The following is an 18885-nucleotide window of genomic DNA, read 5'->3' as shown; positions in this document are numbered from 1 at the left end:
CCTGGGCAAGAGGTGGGGTTCACCGTGGCCTGGTTGCCAACTTATCACAGGAATAACACAGAGATGATTAACCATTCACACCTATAGGCAATTTAGAGTAGCTAGCTGTATGTCTAATCCACATTTCTTTGGACTGTAGGAGGAAACTGGAGGCCCCCGAGGAAACCCATGCAAGCACGGGGAGAACATGCAAACTCCACACAGAAAGGCCCACATCGGCTGCAAGGTTCGAACCTAGAACCTTCCTGCTGTGAGGCGACAGTGCTAACCACTGCACCACCCTCAACTCATTTCAAACGTTTTCAAATAATCTTTTCTTAAAATACAATGTAATTTATACATCTAAAATTTAAAATGCACATGGTAAAAATGTTTCTATATATTTATGTATCAAAAGTGACTCAGTGATACATGTCGTGCATCAATTGCAGTTGATTTTACCAATGTCGTGGAGATCAGGCAGGATGTTTACTGGCAGATCAGACAGGTGAGCTTTGAAATTGATGTAAGCAGTGAGGTTTTGCTGGCTCATACACTCCAAGAAGACAGATGACTCATGACAAATTGAGATGTACTGACCAGGAGACAGCTAAACCGCAAACAAGTGCACAAAATATATGTTTCAGAAACTGGACACCTGCAGCAGAGCTCAGAGTGAATGGATATAGGTGAGTAGGATACAGTACCTGTAGGCTGCAGAGTCCGGATGCTCTCATGTTAAACATTAGAGAAGCTTGCAGCATTGAACGCTGAACACTGCAGCTTTGCTGACCCTCTGCCAGAGATAGCTGCAGCACTGTGGATATCTGCACAGTCTGCAGAGGCTGCACTCCTGAGAAAAAAACACATTTTTAGACCAATGCATTCTGGGTGTTTTTAAGTGTAAACAAAAGGTGACAACTGCATCTTTACACAGATTATGTTCGAGTGTGTGCAAATTTTACTTTGGCAGGCGTACGTCAGAGGAGCTTCATTCAACCAGGTCCTGGTCACCAGATCGCACAAGAATGTTTCCACAGGAAGGGCATTGATATAACCTTGGTCACAGAAAACTTCACAGCGCTGCCTCTGTTTCCCAGCCACACTGTCATTACCACAGAGAATAGCACCATGGGATACAGAAATCCCGAAGACAAGAGGACACTGAGGAGCTAACACAAAACACAGGGAATTTTTACAGATGTATGACATAAACAACTCTCATGAAAATACGTTACTAATATTCAAAGTAAGTAGGCTTAAAAAAAAAGTGGAAACTGCGTACTGTCACAGGAAGGTGTTTTCAATAAGCGGGGACTGCGAGTGGAGGGGATCTCTCGGCCACTTTCAGAAACACACCAACAATAAACCTCATCACACTGCCGAGGTGCGAATGCCTTACCATCTTCCACACACTCTGGCTCATAGCCAATACCTGTCTCTCGCTCAAACGCCAGCTTCTTCTGAAGAGCACACCAACGGGGGCCTGTATAACCACACACAACACATCACCAAGAAACAGACCTTGTAAAATAAAAAAAATAAGTCATACTTTGTAACCCTGTGCTAGAATAAACTGAAAGCATATAAACATATGCACTCACTGAGCCTTTCATTAGGAACGCATGTACACCTACTCATTCATGCAATTATTTAATCAGCCAATCATATGGCTTCAGGTAATGTTCACATCAAACATCAGAATGGGGGGAAAGTGATCAAAACAGTTTTGACCATCACCAAATCCCCTTCCCCCAAACAATTGTTGGTGCCAGACAGGCTGGTTTGAGTATTTCTATAACTACTGATCTCCTAGGATTTTCACGCACAGAGGCCTCTATTTACCTCCCAGACTGAGTTTACTCAGAATGGTGCAATGAAGAAAAAAACATCCAGGGAGCAGCAGTTATGCGAATAGAAACACCTTGTTGATAACGGCGGTCTATGGAGAATAGCCAGACTGGTTTGAGCTGACAGAAAGGCTACAGTAACTCAGATAACCACTCTGTACTATTGTGGTGAGCAGAAAAGCATCTCAGATGCACAACATGTCGAACCTTGAAGTCAATGGGCTACAACAGCAGAAGACCACATCAAGTTCCCAATTCTGTCAGCTAAGAACAGAAAGCTGAGCCTACAGTGTACACAGACTCACCAAAACTGGACAGTTGAAGACTGAAAAAACGTAGCCTGGTCTGATGAATCTCGATTTCTGCTGAAGCCCACAGATGGTAGGGCCAGAATTTGGCACCAACAGCATGAATCCATAGATCCAACCTGCCTCGTGTGAACAGTCCAGGCTGGTGGAGGTGGTGTAATGGTGTGGGGAATGTTTTCTTGGCACACTCTGGGCTCATTAAAACCAATCACCACTCCAATGCCACAGATTATTTGAGTACTGTTGTTTGAGAATTGAGGCTGTTTTGAGAACCAAAGGAGGCTCTACACAGTATTTGTACAGCAGGGATGCAAACAGGTAAGGGATAAAAAAGGAGAAAACATTGTGTGGATAGAGAAAATCTGTCACAACTGGGGGGGTCTGGGGGTGTGCTCACCTGGGAGAATTTAAGGTCTGAAACATTTTCACAGGAAACTTTTAAAGCCAGTTTAACACTGTCAGTGTCTATGTAATATTAATCAAATATAGAAAATACACAGATACAAACTGACTCGGTGGCAGGTCAAGGGTAGGGCTGTTCAGTTATGGTAAAAAGTATAATCACAATTATAATTATTTTGGTCAATATTGAGATCATGATTATTCATTGACTTTGAAAACATCATGCATTTAGTGAACTTTTAAAAAAAACTAATCACTTGTATGAACATGATTATTATTATTATTATTATTATTATTTCAGCTGCTCACGTTCATTTGGGGTCACCACAGCAGATCTGTTCCGCATATTTGATTTGTCCTAGGTTTTACACCGGATGCCCTTCCTGATGCAACCTTCCCCAATCTATCTAGGCTTGGAACTGGCACTTGTTGGTTGGCTTGTAAAACCCTAGTGGCTGGGTATTTTACCAAATCTGCATGTCTTTCGACTGTGGGGGAAACTGAAGCGCCTGGAGGAAACCCACACAGACACGGGGAGAACATGCAAATTCCACACAGAAAGGCCCCCATCGGCCGTGAGGTTCAAACCTGGAACTTTCTTCATGTGAGGCGACAGTACTAACCACTACACCACCGTGCTGCCATTTATTATTATTATTATTATATTATTATTATTAATAATAATAATAATGTCGTCTTGTTAGACTCAGACATAATAGTGCTTAATGGAAATGGATCTTTTACAACTCTTTCCTGTGCAGAGTAAAAGTCAGCATTTACTGTGTATGTGTATAATAATACTGTGTATTATTATAGATTAGTGTGGAGTTAAAATGGAATAAAGGTACCGCGGACAGTGAGGAGCTCGTCTCATTATCCTGCACATGGTTCTATCAATCCATCCATTATCCATAACCGCTTATCCTGTGCAGGGTTGCGGACAAGATGGATCCTATTCCAGCTGACTATGGGCGAGAGGCGGGGTACACCCTGGACAAGTCGCCAGGTCATCGCAGGGCTGACACATAGAGACACACAACCATTCACACTCACATTCACACCTACGGTCAACTTAGAGCCACCAATTAGCCTAACCTGCATGTCTTTGGACTGTGGGGGAAACCGGAGCACCCGGAGGAAACCCACGCAGACACGAGGAGAACATGCAGACTCTACACAGAAAGGCCCCCCATCAGCCACTGGGCTCGAACCCAGAACCTTCTTGCTGTGAAGCGATAATGCTAACCATTACACCACTGTGCCACCCTACATGGCTCTAGTATGGCATTTAATTAGTCTCAAAACACATGCACGTAAAAAAACATGCACATGCATGTGATACAAGTGCACAGAACAGAATGAGAGCTGAGAAGCATCCTCTTAGAGGAGCATCTCTCATGAGGTCTCGCAAGGATGCTTTTCCATTCATGGATACCCCCCAAAACATTTTCTCTGAGGATCTGCACACATCTTGTAGGTGAACTACTTTGATCTAAAAACGGCGAATTTCACCTTAAGGTGGGGAGTTTGCATCTCTGGTATAGTGCTCAGTGAGTGCATATTAATATCACAATAACCAGAAGTAGACATATAGCAGAATCTTTAAAGTTGAAATGTGTGTATTTGTAAAGTCAATTCACATCAGCAGTTATTGAAAATGCTTTGTTGAAGAAAAGAACAACTATATGATTGCTTTTACACTGTAGCGCTCCTGTAGGGCTAAGTGTGGCTGATTGGATGACCTCTCCAGTAGCAGGACTGACACACAAGGCAATATTGCTGACGGCATCATACTTCTGGAGAACGGAAAAATCACCATCCTACGCGTGCATGCACACACACACACACACACACACACACACACACACACACACACACACACACACACACAGGTAATAAATCACAAAATGATAAATGGATGCCTTATACATGTTGGAATAAACATGTCCAGGTAAAAATAAACACACCTCCTCACAAGATGGGCTGTAGGAAATCATGTCAGAGGTTGCCTTATTCCAAACAGACATACTGAATTGAGCTTGTGATCTCTGGCATGTAGTTTGGCCTACAAACAATGTGTGACAAAATTGTCATTATACAGTATATCCATAGTGATGATTATAAGATTAATGATGTGAAAAAACATTCCTCATATGCAATGCCAAGTCAAACCAAATTAATTTGAACTGAACTACAATCAGATAGCAGCAACAGCTGTAAATCTGTTAACAGCTGTAATTCAGCAGTGGAAATCTTGTAAACTGTAGCTTTAAGCACAAAGGTAGTAATGTGTATTTACACTGTGAGGGCTGTATGGGGCGAGCAGTAAGGGATCCAGTAATGTAACCTCCATCTTCATCTACACACCAACAATGGCCTGCAGAGAAGAGATGACAATGTCTCAGATCAAAACTTCATTTGTGATGCCTATATTTGATACAAGAAAAATAGCCAGCTAGGAATATTACATTACATTACATGGCATTTAGCAGATGCTCTTATTCAGATTGACATACAATGAGTGCAAAAGTCAGATACACGAAGTGCTGAACTTCTAGACAAGAAAGTTCTAGTGCCAACTGAACAAGTGACAATAATACTTCATGTAATATTCTGTTGAAGTACCAATACTCAGCAAACAGCCAAGGAAACAAAGCAACCATACAAAGTACAACTAAATAGGGAACTGTATTTAGACAGTACATAGCCTGGATTGGTCTAGACCAAATATCCATATCCAAGAAAGACCAATATCATGTGAAGCTGAAGCATTACTTACACTATCTATTTGGAAAATGTTTTATTATACACTCAAAATGTTTAATTGATATCTTAATAGCAGGTGCAAGGAACACTGTGGTCTCCTGTTAAGAAAATTAGAAATCACATAAAGACACAAAACCAACATGTATATAATATTGTGAACAATAACAGCTTTTACAGCGATAATAGACAGTTAGAGACTTACTAGTGCTTGGATGACACTGACTAGGCAGCCACTGGCCAAAAGCATCACACTGTGGTCTATATGGCTGGTATCCGAACAGCAGACTTTGACTGTCTCTTCCATTGGCCAGTTGGCTGCTCTGCCAGTAAAACTGAAGAGCTGTAGCAAAGGATAATCATTCAGCACTCTCAAATGCCATGTACAGTACCAGTCAACAGTTTGAACACACCTTCTAATTTAATGCTTTTTCTTTATTTTTATTAATGAAAAGACACTGCATGTCTTAAAATAATGATGGATGTCATTTCTGTTTACTTAGTTGAGCGGTTCTTGACATAATATAGATCACTACAGTTGTGGAATAGGGCTATTTACTGTATTTTTATTATTTACTATTTACTGTTTGATCTCAAACGCATTAAGAAGGCAAGAATTTGCACTAATTAACTTTTGATGAGGCATGGCTGTTAATTGAAAAGCATTCCAGGTGATGACCTCATGAAGCTGGTTAAGATAATGATAATAGTGTGTAAAGCATCATCAAGGTAAACGGTGGCTACTTTGAAGAATCTAAAATACAAAACATATTTTCTTTTTGTTGAACACTTTTTGTTTACCACATAATTCCATATACAGTACCAGTCAAAAGTTTGGACACACTTATTCATAGGTTTTCCTGTATTGTGACTATTTTCTACATTGTAGAACAATGCTGAAGACATCAAAACTATGAAATAACATCTGGAATATATATGGAATTATGTGGTAAAACAACAGTCCATTATTAATTTAAGACATGAACTGTCTTTTAATTAATAAAAATAAAGAAAAAACATTGTATTAGAAGATGTGTCCAAACTCTTGACTGGTAATGTATTTCTTTCAAACTTGGTAGTGTTCATAAAGTACAGACAGTGCCTCTTATCAAATTAATTGTGAAATAATTAGGGCAAAAAATTAGTGAAATAAGATTTACCTTCTAAAAAAGGTTTTAACAGCAAGCCATACAGTATAATAACATTTTACTGATTAGGAAAAACAGCTCTAAAGGGGATAAGGAGAGAGAAAGAGAAGGGACCAAAAGAAAGAATATGGATAAAGGGGGAACAAAGCTAAAGTTACACACTAGAGTATGCTGCAAGGTGTAGAGCAGAGTTCGTATTACTCAGAAGAACGTCTGAAATCTGAAACCCAGGATTGACTGCCTGCTGCAGCTCTTTATGGCTCAGCTTTATACTCTCTGCCAGGAGGAAGCTATAACCCACAGGTATATGAGAGCTATTGGAGAGAGAGATCAGTCTCTCTGCTTCTGCCAAGAACTTATTACTTTGGTCCTGCACCAGAGAGCATGGCCCTGGACCTGCAAAACAGTGGAAACATGGAGATTTTAGTTGTACTTGTAAAAACATCAGGAATTTGTACTTGGTTGAACCTACTTATGGTTGACACACACATTTTGGAACCTGGTTGACTGGAGCTTTGGAGTCAGGTATCATAGCTCCTTTCTGGTCAACACACCAGCACTGGCGCAGGTTAAAGTGACCCAGAGGAGCACTGAAATCTGACAGTTGGCCTGGATACTGGCTAGTGTCCCCTCTGAGAAGTCTCCATAGGGACAGAGGGTTCAGGAAAATAGATGGTCCAAAAACAGCTTGAGCATTTCCATCTAGGATTTCAGATGGAAGTTCTGAAAATGTGTCAAACCTGGCCAAAGAAGGAAATACTTTGTGATGTCTTGCCTGGAATAATGCAAAGAGGAAGCCCTTGAATGATGCCATTGCTTCTGGATTTCTTCTGGATTCTTGCAGAATATTAAGGAGTTCAGATACAGGCAGCTGCTTTCCAGCACTGTTAACTTGGCTCCATTCACGGTAAAACAAAAAGGCTTGTTCAGGAGGGCCATCACACTGGATATGGTGCCAGCTGCCATCCAAAGTGCAGCGAGGGATGTAGACATCAGAAAGTTGTGATATCGAAGCAGGATTGGCTAGAATGGAAGTGACTGTATTCATGAAATGCTGGGCTGCAGTAATCTGACAGACTGTTGGACCTAGAGAGGAATAAAAATGACAAGATAAGGTATTAGCAAGTAAAATAACATTGTTTGCAACAGTTCTAACACTATACTGGGTAAACATTAAATGGGTACTTTGAGGATTTTTTGGCTATCCCAGGGTTCTTTGCTACTTAAAAGAGGACTTACTATACTATCTGCAACCCTTTCTGATAGTAAAACACTTTGGGAGGGTTTAAATAGAGCCTTTAAGAATTCCCACAAAGAAACAAACTGAAGAACCAAAGAAATTTACAAGTGTTATTATAGAATCCTGCCAAAACTGTGCAATCAAATTATTATTTTTTTTCTTTAGGGGTGGTAAAGTAATTTGCCTATTATGTTTCCACATTGGAAAAAGCTATTTCATTCCTATTATTATTCCATTTACATCTTAAAGCAGTTCAGTATTTAAGTAGCTCTTCTGCAATGGTCTCATATTCAGACTAAACACGACCACCTTGTGATGGTAAGAGTGGTGCCTGACAAAAGTAATAATTATGACTTTTCACTTAATAGCAGTCTGTGAAAAAGGCTGCCTGCACTCAAAATGTACTCCAATACCACCACTTTGTGCACAGATGTCTATAATGTGTATGAAAGCTTCTCTCTGGGGTTTACCCTCAAAGCTACCTCACATGAACTGCCCTGTTCTGTTATGCCTACCCTATAATCAAACACGTCATGGTCTTCATTCAGAGTTACTACTCACACTGTAGAGAGCCTCCAGAGCTCAGTGTATTGTGTCTAGCTCCAGTGGGGTCCATGCAAAAGCAGCTCTTTCCAAGACACTGCAATGGCACATACTCTCCATCTTTCTCGCATTTAGGAATGAACACCTCAGAGCCTGCTGACCTGATGGATTTTACTGCTATTGCCATCCTGCGCTCCTTCTCACACTGGGATGGGCATCGCGGTCTGGACCCAGTAGACCGTGAATCCATAACCTCTAGCCCATTAGAGTTAACACACCAGCACTCGGAGCCCTGGCACTGGATCTCTTCATACTGGCCATCTTCAGTGCACTGGGGCACATACAGAGATGAAAGGGTAGCAGCTGAATTGCAAATATCATTCTGAAACACTGCCTGGAAAATTGGTCCTAGCTGGGTGTTATCTTCTGCTTTGAGCAAGGTAATTGTCTGTTGTAGTGTAGTAAAGAACTGCTCATTTTCTAGGACTGTCCCAGTAAGCTTGATCAAGTCTCTGTTGCGCTTAAGGTTTACAGAGCGGCCATATGAATCTGAGATCTCCTGATCCAGATTTAAACTAACAGAGTCATCTGAAAAGAACATGGCTAGCTGAGGCAGGTCATCACCATTTTGGATCAAGCCAACCTGACTGAAAAACTGACTAAATCTCAAAGTACCTCTGGCACCAACAGTACCAGTAAAGTTAAAATTGCCTCCATTCTTCAAGATCTTGCCCCCAAAAAGGTTCTCCTGGAGTCTCTTTGGGTTTGTGGTGAGGGACAGGGCCTTTAAAGCAAGCGCTCCAGTGGGGAATAATCCTTGGACAATCTCAGATAGAATGTCCCCAAAATCCAAATGCTCTGACTCAGGCAAGGATCTGGAAAGACCGGATTTGGCCAGGAGCTCTTGGAATTCTAGGCTGCATGGCACGAAAGGAGAGAAGTTTTTCTCTGTGTTGGCCAGAGAGGCTGAAAATACATTAATCTGGCTGAAGAGTCCAGCTGGACCATAGAAGAGCCTGGAGAGTGCTTGTCTCCTTTCAGACCGGCAGTCTTTTGCTCCTGCACCTACATAAACAAGCAACAAAAGAGCTCAGATCCAAAACACAACATGTGGGAAGAATAAAGCTTTTAAAGCATACTATGATCACAAGAGTTTTGGCAAGAAAAAACTCTTGGGGCATCCTAATGTGACTACAATTGTTCTTTCTTTATTCATAATGCGGTTCATGATTTAAACATCTGTGCCATGGCAACGAACCAAAAAATGAGGTTTAGCGGCTGGCCAAGTTTTTACTGCTCCATGTAGCACCAAGTTCATCAAATTATACAATACACAACTACTATCACAGTGTCATGATGACTTTAAAGGGAGAGTTCTAATAAAGATCAGTATGAAACACTGCCAAGGATTCAACAATGAATAAAGACTGGTGAATCAAATGTCCCATTCATGGCTTGCTATAGTTAAAGCAACATCTTACAACTCCTAAAATCTTAGTTTTGTCACAACTGGCTATGTTTTATTTAAAACTCACTACAGTTGGGAACTCCATGCTGTCGAGTTCCAAAGATCTCCTTGCCATCATAGTCCACACACCAGCACTGCCCATCAGCTTGGCATTGGGTTGGTAAGTAGTTTCCACGGGCATCACATGAAGGCACAAAGACATTACCAGCCTGGGAGCTTGCAGATCGCTCACTTTCACATGGGGTTGGACCTACAACATCACCCATTACTGTTATTCAACAGCTATTCAACAATTATGCTAGCGTATTCAGCAGATGCTCTGCAGTTGCTCTTGTAGAATCCTACAGAAATCAACTTTGAATTCTCCTGCAAAGACTAGCCTCCCCTTGGAATTTTGATTGACTAATATACTGACTTATATATGTAAACTCACATCTAAATTGCCCAGTCAAGGCCAACTGAACAGTCAGATATCTTCTCTGGAGGATCCGATACATGTTGGACTGGGAGAAGGAACGTCCTACATCCAGATTTGAGAAAGCTGTATCATATACATCACTCAGGAGCAGCTCCAGTCCTGCAGAGTGAAAAAAGGACAGATTAGAGAAAATATACTGACCAAAACATGCTAAAGTACATGCTAAAGTACCAGAGGTCAAACTTGTACTAAAAGAATTACGAGCTGCTATTTGCCCAAATATTGAGGATTATTCTATCCACTTTCACTGGATATGAGCAATCACATGCTCTGATTGGCTACTCTACTACTAGGCTATCAGCTCAGCTCATATACCATGAGTAGAGAAACAAAATAGTGGCGCGTGTTGCTGAACCAAGCAAGGATGAAATAAAAGGTCTACTCGAAAACAAAACCCCAAAAAATACAAAAAAAGCAACAAAATATAGAATAAAAGTATTTAATAGTAAGAACGTATTTTTTTCAAGAATTATTATAGCATTTTTCACAAATTGTTACTGTCATTTCACCTGTTTGTTTACATTCTAAGCGGAAATGATTTTGTCGGACATTTTGTGTAAAGCTTTTATTTATCGAATTTGCAAAAAATAACAATAAAAATGCTCTGTTTCTCAAAATCCAGTGAATATGAATGGAATGAGTGGAATAACTGTTTCAATTTCGTTATACATGGCTTACAGCCGACTCGGAGCTACGTGCCTCCTTGGCTATCAGCTCATGTATGACTCGATTTCGTAAAATAACTGTTAAATGTGTCACATTTGTTACAAATATATAGTGTGAAATGTTTTTAGCTGAATCAGAGTCATGCTACTAACTTCATGCCTACAGTTTTATCTCACCAGTGCTGGGAAGCTCTCTGCCTCGAGTGTCAGCACAGTAACAGTAGCTGGACAGTTCAGGGAAAGTCTTTCTAAAACCACTGAATGTCTGGAAGATCTCTGGAAATCTAAGATATACAGGTACCACATAAATGCTCAGTAAAAAAAAAAATGTTGAGAAGTATATCATACAATGCTACAATTTCATTATAAAAACATGGAAGTACTTAAAAAGTGTGCTATATTTAAATGACAGGTAATGACAAATATTCAAGGTGGATTATATTGAAATCAAGTAATGGTGTGAACAAAACAAAGAATAAAACAATAAAGCCATCATTTTAGGCCTTTGTGCATAGTGGAATTGTAGACAGGCTTCTAAACAAAGCTGGGGGGATAAAAATCTAACCTCCTAATATCCCTAATGTCCACATTCCTTAATCATGGAACCATAGCCCATAATACATAACTGTCAATAGAAAAATTAAGAGTAGCTTATCATAAATTATTATACATACAGGACACTTTTTCCATGGAATAAAAACATGTATTCTATTCCCTTCTAGTGGGTTTATTGATAGTGTGCAATATTATCATCATATCGCTTATCCTCCATGTATTATGCCACTCTCCCCAATGGGGAATGAGCATGCAATATTGTTACAATATTGCACATTGTCAAGACAACACGACGTCACATGTCGGAGCTCATGCAGAGATCCAATGACAAAATTTTCCGCTGCGCATGCGCACAATCATTTCTTTGTCGGCCGGGAAAGAGAGAAGACGAGGCTAATCCAGTGCTAGGTTTAAGCACTAAATAAATAAACTGAAAACTGAAACTAAAGACACGATGAACACCCGAAAGGCTACCAAAACTTCATTATATATTCTTCACGCATATTTACAAGAGAAAAACATACCAACGGATATCGAAAAACTGGAAAAGAGACACGTCGGAGATGTAAAATTTCTGCGCTAGCAAGTGACTGTGACAATTCATAAACAAACATGGCTGTAAGGTTTGCTATGTTGAAAGCAGATGATTTTGAGAGAATTTTGGCTGCCAGCTTGCTCTGTTGTGTGTAGTTGTTGATGTTGATTTAAAAAAGTAACTAAGTAAATTACACAGAGAAAATTATATATATATATATATATATATATATATATATATATATATATATATATATATATATTCATTCGACTTGACTGTGCTAGCATTGGCCTGCACTAACACTACACCAGCTAGAAGGTAACTGGACTGCCGTGCTAACAGCACTGAGTCGCGGGTAAGCTCGTGTTGGCCTTCGAGAATGCTGATATGAAGAGTGTGTGTATGTATAATAATAATAATAATAATAATAATAATAATAATATTGGCTGGCTTTTTTTCATGATCTATCAGATATATTCCGTTCAGCTAGCATGATATTGAATGAGTCGAAGATTAGTTCAATATCATGCTAGCTGAATGGAATATATCTGATAGACCACTCAACGCCAGCCAATATTATTTAAATATGCAACTGATTTAAAATAAAGAATGCTTCGATACCAGGGCTGTCCAGCCCCAGGACCAAATGCAGCCTGTGGACAGATGTTGCCTGGCCCACAGCTTCTTTCTTGGATGTATGTTCGGTGGCCCACCAGCCAAAACATTATGATTTTTCCATTTACTTGAAGGTGGCAGCAGACTGTGTTAAAACAGTTAAATGGCAAAGGCCTTTTTTTTCCTGACTACACCTGCAAATTAATTAACTCAAGGATATTTACTCATGGCTACAGACAAAAAGCGCAAAGTTAACAGTAAGGAATGATTTCAAAAGGGCTGGAAACAAATTTTTTTTTTTTTCCATTGAGAGTTATAGCAATTGTGTGTCTCATATGTCAATAGACTGCTGCAATAATTAAGGAATTTAATATCATGAGACATTATGAAACAAATCATGGTCATTATGATAAGCATTAATCATGGAAAACCTTTCATGAATTGTTGAATAGTCCTTAACTAAAATTGTCAATGTTATTTGTCTGAAAAAAAGCGCTTGAATTTATGAATATCATCTTGCGTGTTACAACCATAGTGAGGTGAGAAAGAGAGTGCAGGCAGGGTGGAGCAGTTGGAGAAGGATTTTGGGAGTCATTTGTGATAGGAAAGTCCCAGCAAAAGTGAAAGGTAAGATGTATAAGACAGTAGTGAGACCAGCTGTGATGTATGGATTGGAGACCGTACCCTTAACGAAGAGACAGGAGGCAAAGTTGGAGGTGGCGGAGTTGAGGATGTTAAGGTTTGCGATGGGAGTGTAAGCTTGGACAGCATAAGGAACGAGCACATCAGAGGGACAGCACACGTGGAGAGCTTGGGAATTAAGCTAAGAGAGATGAGACTGAGATGGTATGGGCACATCCTGAGAAGAGATGCAGAGCATGTTGGAAGAAGAATGTTGAGGATGGAGTTGCCAGGCACACGAAAATGAGGAAGGCCAAAGAGGAGATTACATGGATGTGGTGAGAGAGGACATGAAAGTGGCAGGTGTGGTAGAGAAAGATGCGGAAGACAGGGAGCAATGGAGACGAAAGATCCACTGTGGCGACCCCTAATCGGGAGCAGCCAAAAGAAGAAGAAGAAGAGTCTTGCGTGTTACAACCACAGGTGTCAGGTGATATCCTGTTGCATTTATTCCACTAAAATGAAATCTACTGTATAGGAGCTACAAAATAATATTTTGTTGATTGGCCCTCAGGTATTCTGATGTGATCTAATCTGGCCCCCTTTGGGAAAAGTTTTGACACCCCATCTCCTACAAACTTCTTTTTTGTGAGGATGAGTCTGTACACTATACTATATCTGGAATACCCAAGTTACCTTATGCCCAATTAAAAAATAGACAGCACTTCAGATAACTTTAAACATGTAGATAGAAAACTCCAGTCCACTCAAGCTACTCCTGCAAATTAAGTCCCTAGATTACCATGGATGTCTAATGGAAATTAGACTCACTTAACTCAAGTCATTTTTATTGAGGCATTATACTGCTCTGTTACAATTTCTCCATCATTCATATTTAAGTCATTAAGTTTTACAAATCTAGACAAAAATAGCTTCTATTTCTAATAAATAGAGAGGATTTTGAAATACTTTAACACTATTGATGCATACCATTGCAGCATGGTGTCTCACCTGTTGAAGGTATGTAACAGATCAAAGACCATCATATTGGTGGTGTTAATCAGCTTGCACTGCACAGGAAGGAAAGTCCCATCATCTGAGCACTGTGGAGGAGATGGCTCTCCAACACCATGGAGAAGCCGACGCTCCCTCACCTGACACACACCTGGGCCTGAGAGTAAAGGTCAAATACAAAATCTACATTATTTGAAATGATCAGATCATAGATGCAGAAAAGGGTGCTGTATCACTTCCCTAGGGGTTGCTGCATAGGAACTTAAATAAATAAATAAATTTTATATATATATATATATATATATATATATATATATATATATATATATATATATATATATGTGTGTGTGTGTGTGTGTGTGTGTTTATATATATATATATATATATATATATATATATATATATAGAGAGAGAGAGAGAGAGAGAGAGAGAGAGAGGCACTGCCTAAAAGCAGAGCTTCTGATGAGTGTATGAGCAAAATATTTGCAAGGACACAAAATCAACCTGAATAATAATAATAATAAAGCATATGAACCATTGAATTTTGTAGTGTAGTGTATTTTGCACAGTTACGAAACATATTTATTCCTTTCTTTGACACCACATGCCATGCGCCAGAAACAACACCACAACATTTATTATGGTGTGACTCTGCTGGATGCCTGGTGGACAGCAGTGAACCAGCGCTTTCACTTTACATCGTTACTATATAGTTACGATTGAATATCAACCATGATACAGTATGTCAAACAGTTGTCTGGTTATATCTCTCACATCCACACACATTGGAGTTCTGAGCAAGCAGCTGCAGATTGTAAAGTGCACGCACGCCATCAGGACAAATTACCATGCACCTGTTCCTGATTAGAGTGCAATCACAGCATATACATATAAGGACACACAGACTTTGTGAAAGCCTTGTGCTTTGGATTGTTTTTCTAGTTTTGACCCTGTTTGTGTTTTTGGACTGCAAGGATTGTATTACCTCTGATATTCTGTCTGTGCCTCACTCAACCACTGCCTGTTTTTCGACTCTGTTTTTGTCTACATTTTGGATTTGTTTGCTAACGTGTTTTCAATAAAACTCTTCCTACACTTATATCTGTCTATCGCCCTTACATGACAGAGACTGTCAACTGTCCAACATGTTAGTGGACTAACTGTTTTAAAACTTTTTAACTAGTTTTCTATGAAACTGTCATGAATATTTTCCATAAAATGTATTAGTAAATAATCCCACATTATTTTTTAAAAAGCAAATTAAAAATAAGCACTGGATAAAAACCCAACTATCTTGTGTAAATAAAGATACAAATTTTGTTGTCTGGTGATCGAGTGTTTGAGATACGTTGCCTTGCACTTACGATCAGGTTCCCTGTGGTGGTACACGTTTGTCATTCGTACATATGGACAGACAGATAGCATATGTTTAAAGCCATCAAAAATCAGGTTGATTTATTTATCTTATGGGGCTCTGCTCCACTAATAAGTGGTTCAAATTGTGGTGTAACTTTGTGCCAATTCTATAATTTAAACTATTCTTTGCATAAATTAATTGAGAAAATGCACAATCAGAATAGACTCAAGTAGACTTGTAGTAAAGCTTCTAAAGCAGAGATGCCACCCACACATAAAATGTCAGATTGTTTTTTTTTCCAAGTTCTACTTCAGTGAAGGCTAAAATTAATGATAAAAATATTAAGGCTATCAGTATGATTGATAGGTTACATGCACACAAGCAAGAGAGTGGATTTAATAAATGCAGATACAGCTCTTTCCAACATCCATGTGATACTCTTTGCTCTATCAGCCTTTAACTAAAAGCCTAAAACAAACAGACTGGTGAACATGTGAACATACTTTAAAAATAAATACATAATAATGCCAATATATCATTGTCTGCAAATGCATCCTGTAGTTTCTTTTCAATTCGGCTTGTGACTTGCAGTTGCATACAAATGTACTGTAACTGAATTAACAATCCACTCACACTGTAATGGCCTGCCATTCTGTCTTGTGCCATAGATCTCCATGCCCTCCAGGTCCACACACCAGCACTGGCCCAGAGCTCCATCACACTGAACAGGCTGGTACTCGCCCGATTCCATGCACTGGGGCACCAGATCAGTGTCTTGGCTTAGCAATGCCCTCTGTCTCTGCAGCTGGCATGATGTCAGACCTGAGGCACAACAGTGTTGTTTGATCATGTTCAAGTGGGTACACCAGTGTGCAATGGGAAACAGGAAAAGGAAAACTAATACATTTGGCCAGAAAGCACATCCAGATGATCACCCAAACTCTATACAAACTATCATAGATGCTTAATAATGGCTATCTTTAAGTATATTTAACATTTGAACCACTTACAATGCACCACAGATGTGTTCTGCCGGCTCCCAGGAATTTCACTTCCATCTCCATTAACACACCAACACTCCCCAAGACGATTACACTGCACATGTCTACAGACACACACGTCACACACGTTCTTCAGGTCAGGTCTAATACATCTCAAACAGGTTTAGTCACTGATGAGCATTTGCTTCACTCAATTATAATAAAAATGGATCATCAGCACATTCATTCAGTTCACTTAGAGCACCTGTAGCGACCATCCTCTGAGCACTGGGGAATGTGGTCGTGCTGTTGTGCCGCTCCAACAGCTCTCAGCTGTTCACACTGACTCCTAACCTCCGACTCCAACTGGTACTCTAGAGCAGAGATATTCACAATTCTTGTTCATCCAAGAATTAAACTACACTCCCATCACTAATGCACTGATTTTTACTATAATGAGCAAAAGTTTGTGGACATCTTCTCATCATACCCATATGTTGGCCTTCGCCAAACTGTTACCACAAAGTCATAAACACACAATTGTACAGGATGTCTTTATAAGCTGAGGTATTACAATTTCCCTTCAAACATGTTCAAGTATGATAATGCTCCTGCGTACAACGTGAGATCCATGTAGACATGGTTTGCCCAGGTTGGAAAGGAAGAACTTGAGTGATCTGCACAGAGCCCTGACCTCAACCCCACTGAAAACCTTTTGGGATGAACTGGAACACTGACTGCAGCCCAGGCCTCCTCATCCAACATCAGTGCCTGAACTTACTAATGCTCTTTAGGCTAAATGATTAAATTCCCACAGTCACACTTCAAAATCTAGTGGAAAGCCTTATAATAAAAAGTAGGTTATTATAACAGCAAAGAGGGGAATAAATCTGAAATGAGATGTTCAACAAGCACTTATGGGTACTGATGGTCAAGTGTCCACAAACTGTTGGCCATAATGATGCAGGGTAACAGGGTGAACTGCATCCAGCATCAACTCTTACTCTCAGAAATAATGCCATAGCTCAGAGTTTCAAAGTTTGTGTTCCTCATAAATACTATAAATAAACAAGGAATAGGTAAGTAGATATACAGGTATGGGGCGGCACGGTGGTGTAGTGGTTAGCGCTGTCGCCTCACAGCAAGAAGGTCCGGGTTCGAGCCCCGTGGCCAGCGAGGGCCTTTCTGTGTGGAGTTTGCATGTTCTCCCCGTGTCCGCGTGGGTTTCCTCCGGGTGCTCCGGTTTCCCCCACAGACATGCAGGTTAGGTTAACTGGTGACTCTAAATTGACCGTAGGTGTGAATGTGAGTGTGAATGGTTGTCTGTGTCTATGTGTCAGCCCTGTGATGACCTGGCGACTTGTCCAGGGTGTACCCCGCCTTTCACCCGTAGTCAGCTGGGATAGGCTCCAGCTTGCCTGCGACCCTGTAGAACAGGATAAAGCGGCTAGAGATAATGAGATGAGATGAGATATACAGGTATAATCTTACCTGAAATTTTGCACTGAGTAAAACGGAAGCTGCTCAGCAAAACCAAAAAGCAACAGAGGTACATCTTGCACCTGCTCCTTTTCCAACACAAGTACGTACCCACTGAGAGCAGCTGCATCACAGCCTTATATACAATGTGGATCTGCACTGTCATTGCTGTATGGCACTTCAGAAGTCTCTGACCTCTATGCTCTTAAAACATTTAGTTCTTCTGGATGTTTCAAGCACTTAAGGATCGTACACCATGATGAAGTGAGCAGTCAAGCTTGTAACTTGGAGTGTTTTTTTTTTTTAAATCATGGTAGCCACTTCACAAGAAAAGCTCAGTCAGGTAGGTGACCTCATCCAGGACCAGGTATGTTGGATTGACGTCCAATATTTAAGTAGTGAACATACATATTTTCTTTTTCATACACGATGAGGATAATCAGCAGGTCAACAGTGGTTGGGGGCTGGGAGAACTGCTCATGCAAATTTAACCATATGTAAATGGTTCATTCATGCATCAGTGCCTTTTCTCACCCTGAAGGAAATCTCATATTGACTATGAAGCATAGTTTTAAACTTTCATTTTTCCCCCCATTTACTTGTATCTAAAAACATTCACATAAACTTATTCTCAAAGTTCTTATTGCATGCATTTTTATTGTAGACATGTCTTCCCCCTGTCCATGGATATTACTTTTCGTTTTTTTTTTAACCTTGCCCATGGCAGAGTAAGCAGGGTGAGTTATTGTAATCAGTGCGATTTGTTTGTTTGTGTGTCTGTCTGTTAACAATCTAGCATCTAGACGGTTGCACCAATTGATTTCAAGTTTTCAGGGTAGGTGGGCAATGATTCATAGATTACTTCGTTAAATTTTGGGGGCAAGC

The 18885-nt window shown here is 40.1% G+C and overlaps 1 protein-coding gene across 1 annotated transcript in view; it reads right to left on the bottom strand.

Moving 5' to 3' along the window:
• Positions 1-18166, bottom strand: part of tg (thyroglobulin) — a 68236-nt gene extending 50070 nt beyond the window's left edge. The window contains exons 1-19 of the mRNA XM_060921883.1: positions 18013-18166; positions 16787-16895; positions 16552-16646; positions 16175-16363; positions 14182-14341; positions 11022-11128; positions 10135-10278; positions 9769-9951; positions 8252-9298; positions 6940-7536; positions 6613-6846; positions 5508-5645; positions 4839-4916; positions 4507-4604; positions 4239-4359; positions 1265-1465; positions 945-1151; positions 687-832; positions 442-589 (exon numbers count right to left, since the gene is read on the bottom strand). Of these exons, the coding sequence (XP_060777866.1) occupies positions 442-589; positions 687-832; positions 945-1151; positions 1265-1465; positions 4239-4359; positions 4507-4604; positions 4839-4916; positions 5508-5645; positions 6613-6846; positions 6940-7536; positions 8252-9298; positions 9769-9951; positions 10135-10278; positions 11022-11128; positions 14182-14341; positions 16175-16363; positions 16552-16646; positions 16787-16895; positions 18013-18166 (4156 nt within the window). The remainder of the gene's footprint in view (positions 1-441; positions 590-686; positions 833-944; positions 1152-1264; positions 1466-4238; positions 4360-4506; positions 4605-4838; positions 4917-5507; positions 5646-6612; positions 6847-6939; positions 7537-8251; positions 9299-9768; positions 9952-10134; positions 10279-11021; positions 11129-14181; positions 14342-16174; positions 16364-16551; positions 16647-16786; positions 16896-18012) is intronic.
• Between the last annotated feature and the right edge of the window lie 719 nt (positions 18167-18885).

Source organism: Neoarius graeffei, chromosome 5 (assembly GCF_027579695.1).
Source record: "Neoarius graeffei isolate fNeoGra1 chromosome 5, fNeoGra1.pri, whole genome shotgun sequence".
In the NCBI taxonomy this organism is placed as follows: domain Eukaryota; kingdom Metazoa; phylum Chordata; class Actinopteri; order Siluriformes; family Ariidae; genus Neoarius; species Neoarius graeffei.
Note: the sequence above shows the minus strand (reverse complement) of the source record. Positions and strands in the feature narration are given on the sequence as shown.